At 36.8% G+C, this 20,881-nt stretch overlaps 1 protein-coding gene across 1 annotated transcript in view; it reads left to right on the top strand.

Annotated features, from left to right (window-relative positions):
* The first annotated feature begins 6,370 nt into the window (after nt 1-6,370).
* The window catches only part of LOC306865772 (mitogen-activated protein kinase kinase kinase 1-like), a 59,582-nt gene continuing 45,071 nt past the window's right edge, over nt 6,371-20,881 (top strand). The window contains exon 1 of the mRNA XM_079410570.1: nt 6,371-6,590. Within this exon, the coding sequence (XP_079266696.1) occupies nt 6,523-6,590 (68 nt within the window). The 5' untranslated portion in view covers nt 6,371-6,522. The remainder of the gene's footprint in view (nt 6,591-20,881) is intronic.

Below are 20,881 nucleotides of genomic sequence, written 5' to 3'. Positions count from 1 at the left end.
TGGCTAAACTGCAGCATGTCCTCAGATACATCAGAGGAGTAAGTCAAAGTTATGATATTTTAATTGCAGATTATACCATTAAAAAATACAATAATAATAATAATAATAATAATAATAAACAATAAAATATGCATTAACAGATGAATCATTCACAATAGGATTATCGTGCATTAAGAAACTTTTCATGCATTAATGTGTCAATTTTTATTGAATGCAGAATTTATCAATATGAATTGACACCAGTAAGCAAGTAAATTAGTGCCTAGTGTATTTTCCCCTCTGCAGTAGCTTTCAAATGGCATGTGCACTTCTGCATATTCAAACTTGACTTGCCTGCATATGCGAGTAGCCTAAATGCAAATGAGGTTTGAGAGCTACAGTATATGTGTGTTTGTGTGCATCATCGAGCAATGTCTTTGGGCTCATATACCTGTTGTTGGGGAATTTGCTTGCACTTACTGTATTTTTCTAGTTTCATTTGATGATGCATGTGGTGCAGAAATCATACACTTCCCGTTTAAGTTTCCTTGACCCTTAGCTGCCATAGTGTTTAACTCTAGAAAGGTTTTTTTTATAATAAATGGATTTGTGATGACTGGATTAAAATGGCAATCCCATATTAAATACAATTTAAATGATGTAAATACCACGTGAATAATGTAAATAACATGTGAATATGCAAATGTTGTGATGGTATTTTACCCATATATGAGTTTGCATTTGAATATGTAATTGTAAATAGGAAAATGTAACACAATTTTGTGCTCCTGGAATTAAGAGAGTTAAGCATGGCAGTCAAGACAGCTCTTTGTTTGCATACGAGTCGTTTGTTTCTGTGAGAAGTCCTGGACATCTTTCTACTTGTTTACTTTTGCTGCAATAGCATTTTATTTTACTTGTATAATTTAGGCATGATTTTCTTTAATCTCTCACTGGGCATTAAATAGGACACAACTAGGTAAAAGTATGTTGAATGTAACCTTTAAAGGGATAGTTCACCCAAAAATGAAAATTGTGTCATCATTTACTCATCCTCAAGTAGTTCCTGTATGAATGTCTTTGTTCTACTGAACACAAGGGAAGATATTTTGAAGAAAGTTTGTAATCAGGCTGTTTTGGGGCACCATTGACTTCCATAGTAGGAAAAAAATACTATGGAAGTCAATGGTGCCCCAGAACTGCTCTGTTTCCCACATTCTTCAGAATATCTTCCTTTGTGTTCAGCAGAACAAACACATTCATACAGGTTTGGAACTACTTGAGGATGAGTAAATGATGACAGAATTTTCATTTTTGGGTGAATTATCCCTTTAAGAACCGGGCCTAATAAATCCTGCCAGGTTTCTCTGTAAATCAGTGCAAAAAATACTCCTGAACTGAAATCTCTAAAAGGACTTTTAGGCCTATGCTTTTTTCTTGCACCGTTGTTTTATTCATTACTCGCCATATTTGTCTTTCTCATTTTGTTTAACCGGCACTTGGGATCAGTAGTGCTGACATTGCACACGTCGAGGCAGAAATACTTTGTGTTGTGGTCAACGTGAGCAGGAAATGCTGCAGGAAGCCTGACTGGCTAAGGATAGAGCTTGCTGATGGAGGGAATCTACTTGAACAGGAAATTACTTCCTCCATGCAGCAGCCCTCACCCTAAACCAGTTCTCAACCAACAGGACTTCTGCTTTCAAAAACCCATTTTTGCTGATTCAGGGATTTTCCACTGCTTGCAATTCAGATAAAACATACATGTACAATCAATGCACCATGGTTTTTAAACCCAGAAAAAAATGCATTTATCTTCCAAATGCATGTGGTCTATTCAAATTCAAATTCAAATTCAAATTTTATTTGTCACATACATATACATACATAGTACGACATGTAGTGAAATGTATTGTACGACTGTCCAACAAATTGTCCAACAAAATTAAGAAAAACCTCAAGTTTACAAAAATACAAATAGAAAAAGTACAGTAAACATATATACAGAAATAAACTAGCAATAAAATAAAATAACAAATAGATATGAGAATAAAAATAGATATGAAGAATAAAAATAGAATATGATTCTATATAGATTCTATAAAAAGTAAAGTGTATGTCAGTGATAAAGTGTCCGTGTGCTGTGCAGTGCAGTAAAGTGTATAAGTGAGTAAAAGGAATACTAAAGACAAATGGTATGTAAGTCCCACTCATTTATCCTTACGTAACCTTCTACAAATTAGTGCAGATTGTATTTGAAAATGTGCAAAGTGGAAGTGTGGGGTGATGTGATTAGAGTGGAGAGAGGTTAAGACTCCGAATGGCCTGCGGGAAGAAGCTCCTCCTCATTCTCTCTGTGTTCGCCTTCATGGAGCGGAAGCGCCTCCCTGAACGTAGCAGAGAAAAGAGTCCATTGTTGGGATGGCTGAGGTCCTTCACTATCTTCCTGGCCCTGGTCAGGCACCGCTAGCTGTAGATCTCCTGCAGGTCAGGGAGCTCGGTGTGGATGGTACGTTCCGCTGAACGCACCACCCTCTGGAGGGCTCGTCTGTCCTGCATAGTGCAGTTCCCGAACCAGGAAGTGATGCTGCCCGTCAGGACGCTCTCGATGGTGCAGGTGTAAAAAGTCTTAAGCACCCGAGAGGGAAGTCTAAAGTCCCTTAAGCGTCTCAGATGGTACAGACGCTGCCTGGCCTTCTTCACCAGGGTGCTGGTATGACAGGACCAAGTCAAGTCCTGCGTGATGTGAACACCCAGGTATCTGAAGCTGTCCACTCTCTCCACTGGAGTCCCGTTGATCGTGATCGGCTGGTATGACCGCTCCTGCTTCGTACTGAAGTCCACTATCAGCTCCTTAGTTTTGCTGATGTTCAGGTGTAGACTATTCACCTGGCACCAACTCTCCAGGTTCTTAATCTCCTGTATGTAGGCCGTCTCGTCGTTGTCTGAGATCAGGCCCAACACAACAGTGTCGTCAGCAAACTTGATGATGGTGGTTGAGTTGGAAGTGGCCACGCAGTCATAAGTGTACAGTGAGTACAGCAGGGGGCTCAGAACACAACCTTGAGGGGCTCCAGTGCTTAGGGTGATGGAGGATGAGGTGTGTTTACCCATCCGTACGGCTTGCTGTCTGTCCTTCAGGAAGCTGGAGATCCATTGGCACAAGGATGTGCTGAGACCAAGGACCTCCAACTTGGAGGTGAGTGTGGAGGGAATTATGGTGTTAAACGCTGAACTGTAGTCCACAAACAGCATTTTTACATAATTCCCTTTTCTGCAGTCCAGGTGACTTGTTGTGGTGTGGAGGAGGTGTGAGATGGCATCCTCCGTGGAGCGGTTATGCCTGTATGCAAACTGTAGTGGATCCAGTGTGTCTGGTAGTGATGCAATGATGAAGTCTGCAATGATGAAGTCTATTCCATAAGTTACTATGTGTTTTCTTTAAAAAATAACGCTACATTAAGCATACTCTTGAGAAAAAGAAGTTTTTTTTTTTCATTTATTTATGTTCTTTAAATAAAAAAAGGATATTTTTAAAAAACTGCAGATAATATAATATACATGATATAAGGTCACTTAGACTTTCATGACTCCTTCTTAACACACTTAAGTACAGTCTTTTGTAATATTATTTATTTAAAAGTTTTACTTTGAAGTATGTTTTAAAAAAATGATCTTTTGATAATCTCTTGTCATGATTTAAAGTACACTTTTGGTTGGTCTCAGGATAATGTCTTGTGTTTTTGTTCATATGTCTTGGGTTCATGCTTACTCTTTCAGTTTAGTCTTTATTAGACTCCTTCGTTAGTCCTTATTCTCCTTACTGATTAAATTAACCTGTTTATAATAAATTCTCTTGTTATCCCTCTATATATACTACGATTGGAAGCAATTATAATATGAGTACATGCTGCCTGAATCAGTTTTGATTTTCATTGATTTTCCAGAGGTTTTGTTGATGAATTAAAAATGAAACAAAGGTAAGATACGTTTCTTTAGTTAAAGCACTCTCTTTGAGGAGAGAAATGAGAGAAATAACATTTTAAGTGTAATCCAGTCAAATAATTAAATAAATGTTCAGATGTTGTTGATTAAATCGCTTGAACACAGAACTATAAAAGAAAGAAAAGCCAAGAACCTACTGTACAGCAAAGCAATTTAACATCTCAGCCCATCAAAGTGATGTAGTGTTTGCAACGTTAACTGCTTGCGTAGCTTCTGCCCTGGGCCAGAACAATTAAGACTATATGCCAAATTGCTAGAAAAAAAGAGATGGAAACCCTCTAAAAGGTCAGATCTACCCTGAAAAATAATGCATTTGTGTGTAAATCCCATGCTTTTTTAAATAAAAAAATAGAATGGTAATTTTCTTCCAGGTACATTATCTATTTATTCTGTGGACATTTCCATGAACTCTAAAGCACAGCGCAATTCAGTGCAAAATTCAAAATCAAATAAATAACACAGAAAACTGATTTGTACGTAAACAGTAAATGTACTGTATTCGTATGAATCAATTTTCTGTGGCCTATTTTTCTGGATTTTTTTAGAGTGTACAATTAATTTTAGCAGTGACGGGAGAGCAGATTTAAGTGCCTGGCATAGTTTTTGCAAGTACACACTTCTTTGAAATGGTTTATTGCACTCTGAATGTTGAAGCCAGACATCAAGTGTCAATATAAATGACAAATTTAACAAATTTACACATAGCCTTAGGAGCTTCAGAAGTTTGTGCAGAGCCTTAGGTGCTACACAAAGCATCTTTCCTCTTTGTTTATGTCAGCTGGAAACAATATCATCTTCTACTTCTGGTTTTAAAGTAACCTAACTTCTCACTGCTCGTTGTAATTAGACGGGCCATTTTTCCTGATGTGTAATTGTAGGCAGTTGTGATAATGAATTTGAGTTTCTGTTTGATTTTAGAATGAGCCCTTTTTAAAGCTTACCGTCTTTGGAAAGGGAAAGGAAAGGAAAGTGGTGTGTGGCCAAGTATGGTGACCCATACTCTGAATTTGTGCTCTGCATTTAACCCATCCAAGTGTACACACAGTAGTGAACACACACCCGGAGCAGTGGGCAGACAAATTCCTTGTACATGTAAACCCATTGTATCTGGCAATAAAAGGGATTGTGAAAGAACTTGATTGAAAGAGTTTGGAAATTTGTCCTTTCCCTATTTAAACATTGTGGCTAAGAGATATTTGTCCATATCAAAATCCTGATTATTACTAGTAGTGTTTTACTAGTACTAGTAGTTAGACTTTAAAGGTTGTCTTGGATAGTTAGCAGATGTTATAAGGTGTTTTTAACATTGTAAAACAAGAAGTGTGTGTGGGCAGCCTGCCAGTGTAAGAATGTGTTTAATGATCCACTGGATCAACATGGAACTAGACTTAAACTTCGGGGTGTTGTCATGCAATAACAGTGTTTACATTAATGGGATTCGTTGTGACTGATCGTATGATCAAATCATAATCATTCAGCAGCATTAGAAGTGCTTTGGCTGGAGAATGACATTATTGTGACAGTAAAACTAGATTTTGGCTAGCAAACAGGTCACAAGTTAACACAGACACATTTCCTTGATTCGAGAGTAAAATCCTATATATATATATATATATATGGCAGCGGCTATAGCATATTTATTTAGTGACAGATGCTATTTACACCAAGTGCAAATAGCGATGGATTCTATTTGTATGTTAAAATAGCAAGATTTTCTGCTATTTATACTACTTATTGCAAATAGTGGCAATTATTTGCACCTCAGTATTGTAGTACATTATAAAACGGTACGCAATAATAACGTACTGAGTGTAAATTATAATTTTAATTCAAATTAATTAAATGGATGCCACCTTATTGGTACAATAAAGCCCTCCCTACACCTACCCTAACCCTACCCGATACTTTATTTTCAACTTTTTGATTATTTCCTTCATTTTTATTGAAAATAAATGCCTTTCTGATGCGATATGAGATTTGAAAAGGGAGAAAAAACGCCACTGAAACTGATGTAGAATTAACTTATTTCTTTATTGTTGACTAACCCAATCATACGTTAGTGGGCGGAGTTAGTGTAAATAAGATGGGCTATTTGCACGTAGTGTAAATAGACAGTACATATATATATATATATATATATTTCTCAGGCGTTCATTACTGTTGTCTCCCAGTGCAGCTGTTTTTGGGATGTGTTCGAAACCCATGCCAAACAGACATTTATTTTTTGTTCCGTAATTCAGCCGCTACGGGCGATCATATCATTAATTTGTAATCATTACAAGAATACCAAAATCGTGTAATGAGCAAGTGTTATTAGACAGCTTAATATCACGTCAGTTTGTGCTCTCAGAATCGGCGAATCTGCTGCGGTCGTCCCATCACATCTGGAGCGAAGGACCTGAAGCAGGAAGCTGGTCACCAGATAACAAGGAAACCAGTTAAACCGTAACACCGGCTCGATCCAGACCGCCTTACTGCAGCAGAGCCGCCGCTCGCACAGAAACCAGCGATCATCCGTGTAATAGTGCTCAGGAATGGATGAGAAGCTCTTTAAAGAGTCCCAGCGCTGAACATGGAGCTGTGGACATGACCGCTTCACACAACAGGTACAAATAACCCCCAAACTCTTCTTCAAGCGTGTTTCTGTCGTAAGATGCATTTGCACATTAGAGATATAACTAAACTTGATTTGTAACTTATATGTGTGAAAGATTAGTGTGAGGAAATGTAATATAATGTTACTGGAAGAGACAGTTATGATGCAAAACGGTTTCTTCGGAAAGAACTGTTTAAAAGCGCAAGCTTTAAAAGTTTACAATTATAATTTTTTTAATTTAACGCTCACAACTTGGTTTAAAATAGTACGTTAACTGACAAACGAACATGTGATAGTATATTTTTCCACTTGTATTTTTACATATTTTTCTATGGCTGTTGTTGGTCGTTCTCCTGTGATCTGTGACGTGTGTCCCTGCAGCACTGAACCAGTCTGAAGCAGCACTGATATATTTATAGCAATAACAACAATACACTGTATGGGTCAAAATTATACATTTTTCATTTATGCCAAAAATCATCAGGATATTAAGTAAATATCATGTTCCATGAAGATATTTTAAATGTAAATATATCAAAACTTAATTTTTGATTAGTAATATGCACTTCTAGACAACTTTAAAGGCGATTTTCTCAATATTTATATATATATATATATATATATATTATTATTAATTTTTTTTGTGCACCCTCAGATTCCAGCTTTTCAAATAGTTGTATCTCAGCCAAATATTGTCCAAACCATGCATCAATGGAAAGATGATTTATTATATATTAATTATGACTGGTTTTGTGGTGCAGGGTCACGTGTGTGTTTCTAATGTTGCATATGTTCAGTTCATATTGGACTGTGTTGTTGGAGCCCGAGTCTCATGTTCAGTTATGAGGAGGATGTGTGAATATCATCATGTGAGAAAGCTGAGCGTCTGCGGGTTGAATGGCAGCTGTTTTCAGCAGGATTTGCTGCAATATGAGCTGCAGGCTTTGAGACTGTAAAGATAATGAGAGATGAATGGAAGCAGAAACCTAAAGAAACTGCTGGAGAAAAAACTGCATGCCTTTGTGAGCTCTGTTTTCCAGGATAATCCTTGAGAGTATCCTCTGAGCACACAATTCTTACGAGAGATTGTGCTGTCAAATGATTACATCCAAAATAAATGTTTTTGTTTACATAATATATATGTGTGTGTACTGCGTATATTCATTATGTATCTATAAATAATGCGTACACATGCATGTATACATTTAAGAGATGTTACATTTATATATTTACTATATATATCGCATTGAATACCGCTGGATATATATAAATATTTATCCATGTAAATATTTTCAAAATATATATGTATGTGTGTGTATTGATATACATAATAAATATACCCATCACACACACATAATGTAAACAAAAACTTTTATTTTGGATGCAGTTAATCACGATTAATCATTTGACAGCACTGGTTTAATACTTGTAATTTCCTGTTTCATTGTTTACTATATAAATAACTAGTGCATGACATTTTCAAATTTGAGATATTGATATTGAAATGTGTGTGTGTATATAGCAAAAGTGTTAAACAGTATGGTCACATGATGTTACCTTTAATTAGCCTGCTTGTTTTTCCAGTTTTATTGTCTCTCTCTTGGGTGTTTCTGAACCATATAGGGATTCACAGTGACTCCAAACCATGTTTTACGTCACTGAGCTTATTCAACCCCTCAGGTGAGAACAGGAGCATCAGTCATTGTGTGTTCATGTGTGCTGGAGTCACTGTTACAGGTGAAACAGTCCTGATGAGCTGACATGTAGTCTCAGTGAGGCAGGTGAATGTGTTGAAACATGGAAAAAAGTGACATTGGGGTCCATATTATACAAAGTTTAATAATAGCTTGACAGCTGTTGAACTTTGGGTCTATTTTATGCTTGGCCACTTCATGCATTTTCTTTGACTGGATGGCATTTCAAAACACGTTTGAGAGAGAGTGCAGTCTGATCGTACAAACGACTTCAGGAGATAGTTTGAGATGCATGCATGCAAATGCATCTGGATTTCCACTCTGTTGAATTTGCAAATAGCGTGGGAATTGAAGATCGGATTTATATTTGTTTTGCAGAAACACGTTTATGTGGTGAAGTGTAAATGGAAGGGTTTTAACAAGTTGGATCAGAGGAAATGCATGAAGTGAAAACTGTAAATAGGCCCTTGTGATTTTTGTTTACATCTGTTACAGCCAACTTTCTTCCAAGTCTAGGTGATTTCCAAAAACCTTGTTTTTTTTAGGCAGAAATATTGGATTTGTGAATGCGGGCTGAATGGCTTAATATTTCTCTGCAGATCTGGTTTTCCAGCGCTGTCCGGTGTGTCCGTGCTGGGGTCTGCTTGACACAGTTGGTGTGCTTGCATTGGGTGTTCCCAGCCCACAGAATCGTAATTAATTTGTTTGCGTTTCCAGCGGATGTGGCAGGGCTTTGAACACTCTCATTAAGCATAGATGGCTGGTCCAGTGCTGGAGAAGATACTACCTCTAGAAAAGAAAATGTAACCGGCCATTGATTTAGTCAAACAAGAGTGTCAGATTTAATGGTTTGTTGAACTTGTGGGTCAAGATCAAGGAAGTTTCTTTACATAAAGGCTGTGTTTTGTAAAAGAAATGAATACTTTTATTCCACAAGGACACATTAAATTGATTAAAAGTGACCGTTTCAAATAAAGGCGTTTTTTTTTCTTCTTTCTATTCAAAGAATCCTAAAAAACAGTGTTTCAACTTTGATTTTTCTTGAGCACCAAATCAGCTGGTGAAGTTTCTGAAGAATCATGTGACACTGAAAACTTGAGTAATGATGTCTAAAATTCAGATTTACATCCCAGGAATAAATTACATACATTACAGTAGGAAACAGATCTAAACTGTGATAAATATTTCTTGGTTAATTTTAAATATTTCACTGTTTTAGTGTATTTTGGATCAAATAAATGTTGAAAATTAGAAACTTTTAAAAAATGAGCAAATTTTACTGACCTCAAACTTTTGCTCAGTAGTGTGTATGTTTGTTTGTTGGCTAGTATATGGTGAAATGTCTTGACACTTTAACAGAGTTGTAAATCAGCAAGGAAAGATAAGGTGCATCCCAAAGATCCTCTTGTGTGTGGAACTACTTTCTTACACCTTGGATCCAAGATCTACTCTTGCTATTTAAGATGTGTCCAGTCCTCCATTACTAATTCAAAAAAAGGCATGTTAGAACTAGCAATGGCTTGGGCTGTTTTTGAGAAATTGCAGTGAAAAGAATGCTGGACAATTGTGTGATATTGTATTTATACACAAGTTCAACAAACAAAAAGTTTTCTGTGTTGTACGATGAGAGAGGTTAAAAAGGCGACCAAAGATAGCCTACGAGACAACATGATCATCATCGCACAGTGTGTTTGCTGGTACGATCCACGTTTACTGACCAACCAATAAAAATGCGACATGAAATCAGCGCGACATGGCGCTAAAACATAAAGCTGCTTACCTCAAGCTCTTTTGCCGCTTCCACTTGTTTTCAGCACACACAAAAAATACAACTGCTAAAGTGATTTCTCATGCTCTTTTTGTTTAGCACTAGCGAATGCTGATGACGTTTTTTACTTTTATAGTAACGTGCGTCGTAGCATACGAGTGAATAGGTGTCATCGTCATACAGTCTGCACACATGCCGTAGTTTATTAGATCCATGTCACACAGTGTGGCAGGCAATGATCTTATAAGATTGATAAAATTGTGCCGTGTGTTTTGGGCTTGATTTGGCAACTGAATCTAACGGCTGTATTTAAAAAAAAAAATACATTGGAAAATAAACCACCTAGGGATGGGTATCGTTTATAGTTTATTGATACCGATATCGATACCGGTACTTATCGATACTGTTATTGATAGCATTTGGTGAACTTTAGCAACTGTATTAAAGTTCTTCAGTCAGGAGCTGGGAGTTATTTTTCTCTTTGTGTTTTATCTTATTAACATTTGAAGGAATAGTTCACCCATAAATGGAAATTGTTATCATCTACTCACTGTCAAGTTGTGTTAAACCTGAAGTTTCTTTCTTCTGTTAAACATAAAAATTATTTTGAAGAATGTATTCATTTTTATTCTTGTGCTGAACACAAAAGAAGATATTTTGAAGAATGTGGGTAACCAAACAGTTGCTGGTCCCCAGTTTGTTTCAAAAATAGATTGAAGCTATTGCATCTTGAATATTTATCAGCTCTTGAGATAAATTAAAACCCTTTATTATGAACAAATGGTTGATTTTGAGAAACGTTGAATGTTCACGCCAAGTAGTTTTCTTAGCAGGTAAAATACATTGTGTGATTATGCAGCGCGTTTTGGTTTTGTGAAGTATCTAATGTTTCGTTCGTGTCCTATAAAGAGCATGTGATTCATTGGCCTGTCTCTGTTAATGGTGGTCTGTCAGATCTCTAAAACTGACCTTTCCAGGGCCGCCCTCAAATTAGCTACAGACCAACATCTGGGGCCAGAATGACTTCAGTGCTGAGCTGGCGCTCCTCAAACGTTTGCTCTCAAACGCGCTCTTGCCTGGCATTCTTCCTGTTGGAAGTGTCCTCTCGACGAGCTCATGCTTGTAAGAAGACTCCCAAAGACTCGTGAGGTCCTCTGGAGCTTTATTGTGACAAATATAGCCTCTCGTGGGAGTCCGCGGCAGCCTAAAATAAAGATCTACGGTGTATGTGGCGTCCTAAACGCTCGCTGAGGGAGTGAGGGGTGTCTGAGTGTGAAATGTGACACTTGTTGCTCTGTTTGAGGAAACTTTTTATATATCAATATAAAAGGTACAGAACAGAGGTACGTTTCTGCAACGTTTTGCACAAAAAAAAAAAAGATTATTCCTCACAATTAATTACAATACACAGAACCTGCAGCGGTGTTTTTAAAGGTCCACCGAAGTGCTTTGAAACACACCAGCGTTATTCAATGCATTGACATAATTTCAACTGAAACAGGAAGACATGGCTGGACATATCAAGGAGTCCCGCCCCCTTTTTAAATATGGGAATAGCGTTTCTTTTATATCACAGTTTGGCCCAGAGCCGTTGAGCTTGGTAAAGCCACATTTGACATTGTGTGACAGCCGCAATCTCATCCATATCGCTATAAAATGTTTTCTATTCGTTTTGGTCTGATTTATTTTTTAAAATAAATAAATAAAATAATGTTCTCATTTGTAAGGCCCTTTGGATAAAAGCATCTGCTAAATGTAAATGTAAATTTAAAATATAGCATTCAGTTAGGGCTGGGCGATTTTATCGATGAATGAAATGTTTTGCCATAATTTTTATTTTTTAGAAATCGAGGAATCGCGATTTTGAATAGAAATATTACCAAACGTTAGAATTAGACACTTTGACAATATGCCAATGATAACAGTAAAGAGAAAAGACCGATCCAACCGCATGTCTGCGCACGTGACTAACCGCTCACGAGTGACGCGCTCATATCGCTTGGCACCGTTCATAAACAATGTGCTTTTGTGTTGGCAAAGATGTGATGTGGCAGTGGAATAGGAAAAACATGCAAGAAGATGGGATTGAGCTTCTTTTAACTTGAGGACCTTGATCGTGGTAATATCCTTGCTGTCTATGGAGGGTCAGAAAGCTCTCAGATTTCATCAAAAATATCTTAATTTGTGTTCTGAAGATGAACGGCAGTCTTACTGGTTTGGAACGACATGAGGGTTGAGTAATTAATGACAGAATTTTCGCTTTTGGGTGTACTATCCCTTTAAAATGTTTAACATTTATATTTTGTTGACATCCATGTGTGCTGCACTTGGAATAGAATTTTCTTTAACTAGAGGGTTAATAAAAAAATCATGATGTAGTTACATTTTCAAGTTGATTAGTTAAAAATCGTAAAAACTGAGAATTGGTCAAACGTTCTGAAAAAATCGAGATTGAAATTTTTTGCCGTATCGCCCATTCAGTGTAGAATTCAAACGGGTCATACATACATAAATACATTTTGTGGTCTATGCTGATTCACGCATACGATCCGCTCTGTGCTATCGGGTCTATGGACCGGACCAGACTGTGTGAAACAGCAATGACACAATTTTGTCAGTAAATACAAGCAGTCAGCTATATGAACTGAGCCTTTAATTTTACCTGCTCAAAGAAAACACGCTGCTTGAATGTATCAAACAAAACTAAGTCTGGACTCAGAAGACAACAGGAGCATTTAGAACAAATACACAAAAGTAAATACTAAATACTTGGCACTGACAGGTGTTAACAGCTCAGGGTGAAAACGGCTGACGTGGTTTCTCAAGTTAGTGGTAATACCGCATGCATATTTTATTTGTGCGTCTTCTCCAGGTGGTGCTTACCAGGTTGTTCATAAAAGCCGAAATGTGCCCAGATGTCGGCTTTTGAGGAGCATTTTTAATTACTCGCACTCACGTCTCACCTCCCTCCGCCGTTGTATGCTACCACAACAAAGCATGTATGTGACAAATGAGGTTAGAGAAGCGTCGATACGTTATAATCGGTTACGGTCTATTACTGAACCGATACCGAATACATCTTGATGCACTGTAGAAACGATTAATTTCGACACCCCTAATATTTTCACTGTCTGAATCATGTCCCTAGTGCACTACGTGCCATTCGCCGTACAGAAAATAATTCTGTGATCTAGTGACCGATTTGAGCCTCAGCGTCTATTTATAGTGCAGGAGGCGGGACGCTTCGGATTCTAGAGAGCATTTGATTGGACAGAAAGTTTGACGAGAAGCTGAGGTGCAGGGTGATGTCATCAAAATTGTTGATCCATTTTAGCGGTAGTTAGAGACTGTAAGTTTTGAATGCTTATATCTTTGTCATTGTTTTGGAGTACACTAGCTTATAGATAAACTTGAGGCTAACATATTCATATTTCATGGGGACTTTAAATCATACAGAGGAGAAAGATGAGAAATTTTATTTACAGAGTGAAAACTATGCAGTGTATTTGATTAATTTATGCAATGTAACCTATGTAGCATTTATTTATTGTATTTGTTTTATTTTTTTTGTCCAGTTGCCTTTAATTAGTTACTTATCTTCAGTGAGCTTAAGTTTTTCTGTGAAATTAACAGTGGTGACAAGAATTATGAAAATTTGATGGTATCTAAAACTTTATCATAAAAACATCAATGCAAAAATAACTATATCGTGACTTATTGTTATCATATAAAATGACTCATAATCCAAGTGCCCTGTATTATTACAGCGCAGAAATTGAAGATTGGTTTTAAATCCGTTTTGTGTGAATGAAATGTGCAAAATAAGTCTAATAGCAGTTTGATTGCAAAAGACGCATGAAGTGTAAATACTGTTGATGACATAGTGTCATTACTTCAGAAGTTCAAACTTTTTCCTCTGCATTCCAAAGACAAATTTTGACATTATGCCATTTCCAACACAGTAATGTAGTGCTGTGTCTTTGTGGCTTGTATTGTCTCTGTGGAGTGTTTTAGCATGTTTTGTCTAATGAGCGGAGGCCTCTCCATAGCCACCAGGAACTGCGTGTTTAAAGCCCAGGGTTAGCTGAATGATCACGCCTGGACGCCGGACACAAAGGCCCGGATATTTCCATACCCATTAGGCCCTGTCCACAGGCACGGGGTCCCCCTCCTCTCAGGTTTTGTTTAGTTAACAGCAGGACGAGGCAAGCTGGAGATTACATGTGAAAAGTAAACACATGGGAGCATGACTAATAAGGCCCAGATTACTGGTTAAAACAACAGGTCATGTGGCAGGCCTCGACCGAGATGCCCTCAAACTCACCCACGGTATGAGCAAACGCGCTCTGTAAACAAAGGAAATGTCTTAAACCATGTTCAGTCACTCTCTGTTCATATTCAGAGGTTTTGGACATTTGTCCGAGTCAGTAATGTGATTATATCACGGTAATGAATATGCACAATATTGTTATTGTGGGAACTTCAAATTGCCGTGAATGATTTATTACAAATTATTCAATGCATTTTTAGAATACTTTTCGCATTGATAGGTTACAATGCACAACCGCTGTATGCTGAGTCAAAGGCGCGTGTGCACTCTGATGTGAGAAAGCGCATGGCAGAACATGTGAAGGAGACTCACTGAATGAAAATGCACATTCACTCTCTGACAGCAGATGGCGCTGAACAGCAGCAAAAATGCAGCCTTTTCCCCTGGAAACCCCTGTAAACAAAACAGCTGTGCAACTTTCTGTTTCTCAAATTTATTCAAATGACTTAAATAGCCATTCAGATTTGTGTATTCGCTATGGTGTTCAATGTACTTAAATATTTAGACTTAATAGGCTATTTATTTTCAAACTCTTTTTTTTTTTTTTTTTTGTTCTGAGAAACTTTACTTCAAGTCTCCAATAGTTAATTCATTAGATAACATGAAAAATTCGTCTAAACATTCATTAATCTTGGGTAATTTCAATATTTAATAACACATTAAAATGAAAAATTGCAATGGTGTTCTGTAATGATCTCAAGCTAACATGAACTAACAGTTGTTGTTTTTTAAACAAATATTAATAACTTTTGTAGCAAATGTAGATATTGCTCATTGTTCATGTTAATGCATTAACTAATGTTAACTAATGAGATCTTATTGTAAAGTGTTACCTATTGATCTTTATAATTCTTTTGCACTTTAATCTGTGGGAAATGTTTTACTTTATTCGTTTTTTGTGTATTGCTCTGTTGCATTTAAACGTTCAGTTATCTTTGTTATAAGAAAAAGCTGTCATACTGTGACAACAGTTGTTTTTTTTTGGAACTAAATTTCAATATTGTGATAATACCACATACAGTGATAAAAGCATGAACAATTAACCGCAACATGACAATTTTAGGCCATCATATGCCAGGTCTGAATGCAACAGTCTCTGGCTTCCTCGTTTGGAGCGTGTTGATTGTACACGGTCCTCTCCACCACGTCCAATGAGGGCTGTTGACATACTGTGTGTTGTAACGGCATGGGAAAGGGCCATCGATTTTCCCAGCGTCTCGTTGGCCTCCGGGGACCGTCAGCGGGAAACTTGATTTGGCCTGAAAATTGGGAGTGACTGTCAGTTGATTGGCGCTGCGGACAGGCACGGAATCCATGGGCTTAGGAGGCGACACAAAGAGAAGCATTGTGAAACGCCAGCGCTGTTGTCATAATGAGGAGGATCCCAGCTCTGGGGCCAAAATAGAAAATGGCCAAGTGTCCCTTGACCACCTCGCAATCCCTCTGGCCTCTCGTGCCTCCCTTTAGCTAAAGTAAAGTTCAGTCTGTTGGACGTTAGCATGGCCTCCTCCCAGCGTCCATCTGGGCAGCTGTCCTGGGATATTGTTCTGCCGTTGTCTTTTGTTTTACTCTGTTCTTTTGAGGTTGGGTTTAATCTCCATCAGCCTTTTTCCTGAGTCTCTACCCTTGTTTGTCTACCCTTTTATTTTTTCCTCCTACTTCAGTATTTGTTGGTTTCTCTGGATGCTGTCATTAACTCTTTTAATGGAGATGGACTGTGCTGGTAGTTGGTCTTTGCTATCCTTTCCAGCACCGTGAGCTAGTAACCTCGTTACTCCTACATGGACTGCCAATGTAACCTGACCTCCACCCCCACAACCGGGGTCAAAAAGTTACTCGTGATTTGGCCTGTTACATTTGGACACTCCCCACACTCCCTCACTGGAAGTGCATGTGAGGTTACTCCGGGAAATATAGCCCTTTATGTGTCTTCTATATAAATAGACATGCATGACTTGAATATAATAAAACCCAGATGGTTTAACCTGTAAATAGTACAAAAGTTTCATAATTGGACCAAAAAACGATACAGATATTCAAAAGCTCAAATGTGCTTGGATATGTTTTTAGTGAGAATTATTAAGATGTTAGTTAAGCTGATTTAACTTCAAATGAACCTTGCAAGAAAAGTTTACTGCTAAGTCTACTATTCAACATTTATAAAAATTGGGTCGTATATGATGAATTAATATGAAATTCATTGTTGCAACATAAATGAAATGTTATAAATAATTACAAAAAACATCATATTTAGCTATTTCCCGCAATGTATCTGCATTGTTGTTCGGGCTGCACAGTTTGGAGGGGAAAGATTTGGTCAGCTGTGGGTGCCAGAATAATTTAGTAAAAAAAAAAAAGAAATACAGAAAAACTGTCAACACATTCATAGAAAAAAAGTAAATTTTTAAACTTTTACTGTTTTTTTTTTGTCCCTGTATATAGTATGGGAACTCTATACAGTTTTTTTTTTTTTTTTTTTTTTTTTCTGTAGCGGTTTTACAGTATTTTACATTTAAAATTACACTTTTTTTTTTTTTTTTTCAGTGAAGTTAGAATTACTAAATTAAAAACAAGACATATTAATATTGTAACATTGTGTCATGGTCAGCTCACTTCAGAGCTGAGGATACTACATGTCACTCCTTCATCACCAGTGTCTGCGCTGTACTTTCATGCCCCGTAGCCATCTCACCGTCAGCTGAAAATACTAGGAGAGCTGTCTGTTCCTGTCCCTCGGCTGCTTTCTGAGAGTCAGGGTGAGCAGGGTTCAGTCAGTGCTAGAAATAAGCGCTTAAACGAGAACTGGTCATTAGATTTGTCACTGACTCTTCTCTGCATTCATCTTCTTTGAAGGCAGTTACAGTGGTGCTTTAAAGCAGAGCGCGTGTTCAGCAATAATTTCAAAAATGATTGCAAAACGATTTTTTAATTCAGGGTTAAAAAAGAAGGTAAAAATACATTCCCAAATGTTGCATGCAATTTCCCAGATTACACTTTTTGTTTTGTTGGAAGAACAACTGCTACTGGTCTCTATAACCTGACTGCTGTGCTGTTATTGAACCAGTGACCAGTCTGTTGTTGTGGTAGCATGGATTTAGATGAACTTAACTTTATTTCAAATCAGAAATTGAACTGTGGGTCATTGGTTTCTCCCACTGAGGAAAACAAAGACAAACTGGATGTAACATGGATAGCAGCTATGCCACGCTGGTGGCTGAGAGATTTTGCCATTGTGTCTCACTTAAACTCATTATTTTCTGCTCAAAATAGTTTCTCACAGTAATATCCTTCAGCAAGTAAAAGATTTGTATTTGCCATAACAATAAAGCATATGTATTAGGTGACAGTGAATGAACATCAGTTTGCAGAAGATAACATCCTAATTATCGATAACAATTTTCCTTTCTTTCTTTGTACAAAAATATCAGTCTATTTTTCTGATGTAACATCCTTTTGAAAACACCCAAGTAGATATTCCTTTTTAATTGTCGTTTTTTTATTTTTTAAATTTTGGTTTATTACACAAACAAGTCATTTGTTTACTGTTTACTTTGTTATTGGTCTAGTCTATCCTAAAAGAAATTTAGAAATTACACAAACTTTAGACTTTTTTTTTTTTTTAGACGCTTTTCCCTGCAATCCTAAAAATGAACAGAATGTCATGAGACATGAAATAATGTTTTGACTCTGTGTGACCTAGAAAGCGTTTAATCACTCCAGCAGTGTGAAAGAGCTCTGGAGTATGCAGGGGAGGTAAATATAGACTTTATTCATATGCCATTAATATCTTTTCAAGAAACCTGTGCTTTGTCAGCACCATTGACATCATATATTAACAAAGATGTTGACTGTAAAGTTACTTTTTATCTGAGTTAAAACTGACCCAGAGAGTTCATTCTGAGGATGGAGTAAATGTTTAACATGTTTTGTGTTCGAGCTGGTGTTCATGTGAGGATGTAGGTCATCATGTGATCAGTGAATGGGATTTAGTCTAAATATGTGATTTGATTTATTTTGATTCATTGATTTGAGCAATACCATTAGCTGATATGACAAAAAAAAACAATTCAAGCCAGAATTTCTCTCTGTGAGCAAACATGTCTGGATATTTCTTAAAATATCTGTTTCAAATGAAGCTGATGCTATTTGTGAGTTGAATGTCTCGTGGGGCTTGAGCAGTCAGTCTGTATGTTTTTGTCAGCAGTATCGGGGCTCTAGGCTGTGACTACATTTTGTTAGAGGTCGCGCTGGTGCTGCTACCAATTGGACTTAAGTGATAAGTGCTGCCATTTGCTTATGAGAAACATTAAATTACAAACAGGCCAAAAGTGGAACAAAAACCGCGTTGCTCATTTGAACTGCAGTGGCTCTCGATCACGTGCCCATTATTAAACAGCACTGTGATTAGGGATGTAACGGTATGAAAATTTCTAATCACGATTATAGTGACCAAAATTATCACGGTTATCAGTATTATCACGGTATTGTTAAAATGTGCTGGAGATGTTCAAAAAGTACCGATACATAAATCACTTCACCAAGTTTCATACTTAAAAATCAACAAACAGCAAATAAAATGACTTTTTGTTTGCATAATCACTAAAACAATAACATTACCAGTGAGGTCTGGATTTTAAATGACAATTTGACTGACACCAGTTTAATAGCATGTTCAAATAAATAATGTAAATGTTCAAATAAAGCTTTGAAAAAGTTTAACATAAAGGTAGACCACACATTTCAGCCTTTAAAGAAAAGGGTTAAATTAAAATGATAATTAATAAATGATTATATGTATTTTATCTGCTCCATAAATAATTCTATATAGCATATCTGAATTGTTTAAATGTACATAAGTTTGTTTTTCATCAACCGGTTAAAATTTACAGCAGGTCATGCAAATTTGGTCAATTTTTTGGCCAGACAGAAACTGCACACAGACTGAATGTAAATAAGTGTCTGTAAATCCACTCTCTGGCAGCAGGTGGCGCTTTATACGGAAAAGCTGAATTACAGCTGATTCCTGTGAACTCCGCGAACACTTCCTTTAGGTATTACATGGAGCTAAGATGAAAACAAAATGCCATCGAATTGTTTCCGAAGACAGTCAGATCCTTCAGAGGTACATTTATATGATTAATTCATTGATATATTCATTTGTATAATTCCCTTAGCACTCTTTTAAAACCTCCCAGCTTTTCCGCCCTATTTTCACTCTGAACGAAACTACTGTGCTGCCGTGTGCACGTGACACTGTTACCGAAAACTCTGCTTTATGCCGGGCAGTATTTATTTATCGCGAGTTCTTCAAATCACGGTAATCGAATACGGTTTTAATGATAATTAAAATATGAAACGGTAATACTAACCGCGGGGAATTTTATCATGATTTATCGTCAAACCGGTAATCGTTACATCCCTAACTGTGATCCAGTAACGAGCGTTTGAGTTCTCCAACACACACCACCACTGTTTTGGTGATTTTAAATTATTTTAATGTCAGACGAAGCAATGCTGATATTCTCAACAAACTAAGACCGAACACAGGAGAATTGACCATGTATTTACTCGGCTAACTCTAGATTGTTTCCATGGTATTGTGGCAGAAATGTGGGGATATTCATTTAAAATTTTATTATATTATTAATGTAGTAAAGGATTAATGGAATTTAATTACCTTTTTTTTTTTGGCAACAGCACGTTTTGTGCATTTGTGTTTATGATTAATGTGTTAACGTTACTATTTTTCTTCAAAAAATCATAGTTAACTGAACTAGAAACCATATAGTTAATTTTTACCTTGGTAGTGTGGTTTTACCTGCGGTTATGATCTACAAATGTATGATATTATGGAAGACCAATGGTTAATTTTAATAAAAGTTGAAACTCAGTCAGAATGTTTACATTTTACCTTATTAAAAGTGTTTAACAAATGTTAATGAGAATAAATGTATATCTGCATCCCAGCTGCTACTGTCAATTCAAGCTACTGTCAAATATATTTCAAGAGACGTGTAATATTATTCATTAATGTTATTAATAATTCTACCAAATCTGGTGCCACTGCTCTCAAATGTTATGAATCTCTACTCAAATGGTCAAATGTCCCGTGAAATGTTCAAATGTCCCATGACAACTTTTAATATTTGCTACCCTGGAGCACAAAATCTAGGGTTGGGTATCGTTTGGTTTTTTTCGATACCGGTGCGAAATCGATACTTATAATTAATAATAAAAAAGAAATAAAAATGACCAATTAATGATTGCATTGGCCATTAGCACTAAACACATGATGTCTGGTTCTTTCATACTGAAAATCCACATATCCAGTCACAGATGTAGCAGAAATCATGAAGCTCCAGGAAATCCCCAATATGGACGAAGGCATCGCTATCGCTGTTACTGAATAAACAGAAGAAATAAACGTTTTGAATGATAAAACCAATACAATAAACACTCGACTACGACAATGTATAGTTTATCTGTGCTATTCAAGCTATCTCTGGTAT

The sequence above is a fragment of the Barbus barbus genome (assembly GCF_936440315.1).
Source record: "Barbus barbus genome assembly, chromosome: 47".
Classification (NCBI taxonomy): domain Eukaryota; kingdom Metazoa; phylum Chordata; class Actinopteri; order Cypriniformes; family Cyprinidae; genus Barbus; species Barbus barbus.
Note: the sequence above shows the minus strand (reverse complement) of the source record. Positions and strands in the feature narration are given on the sequence as shown.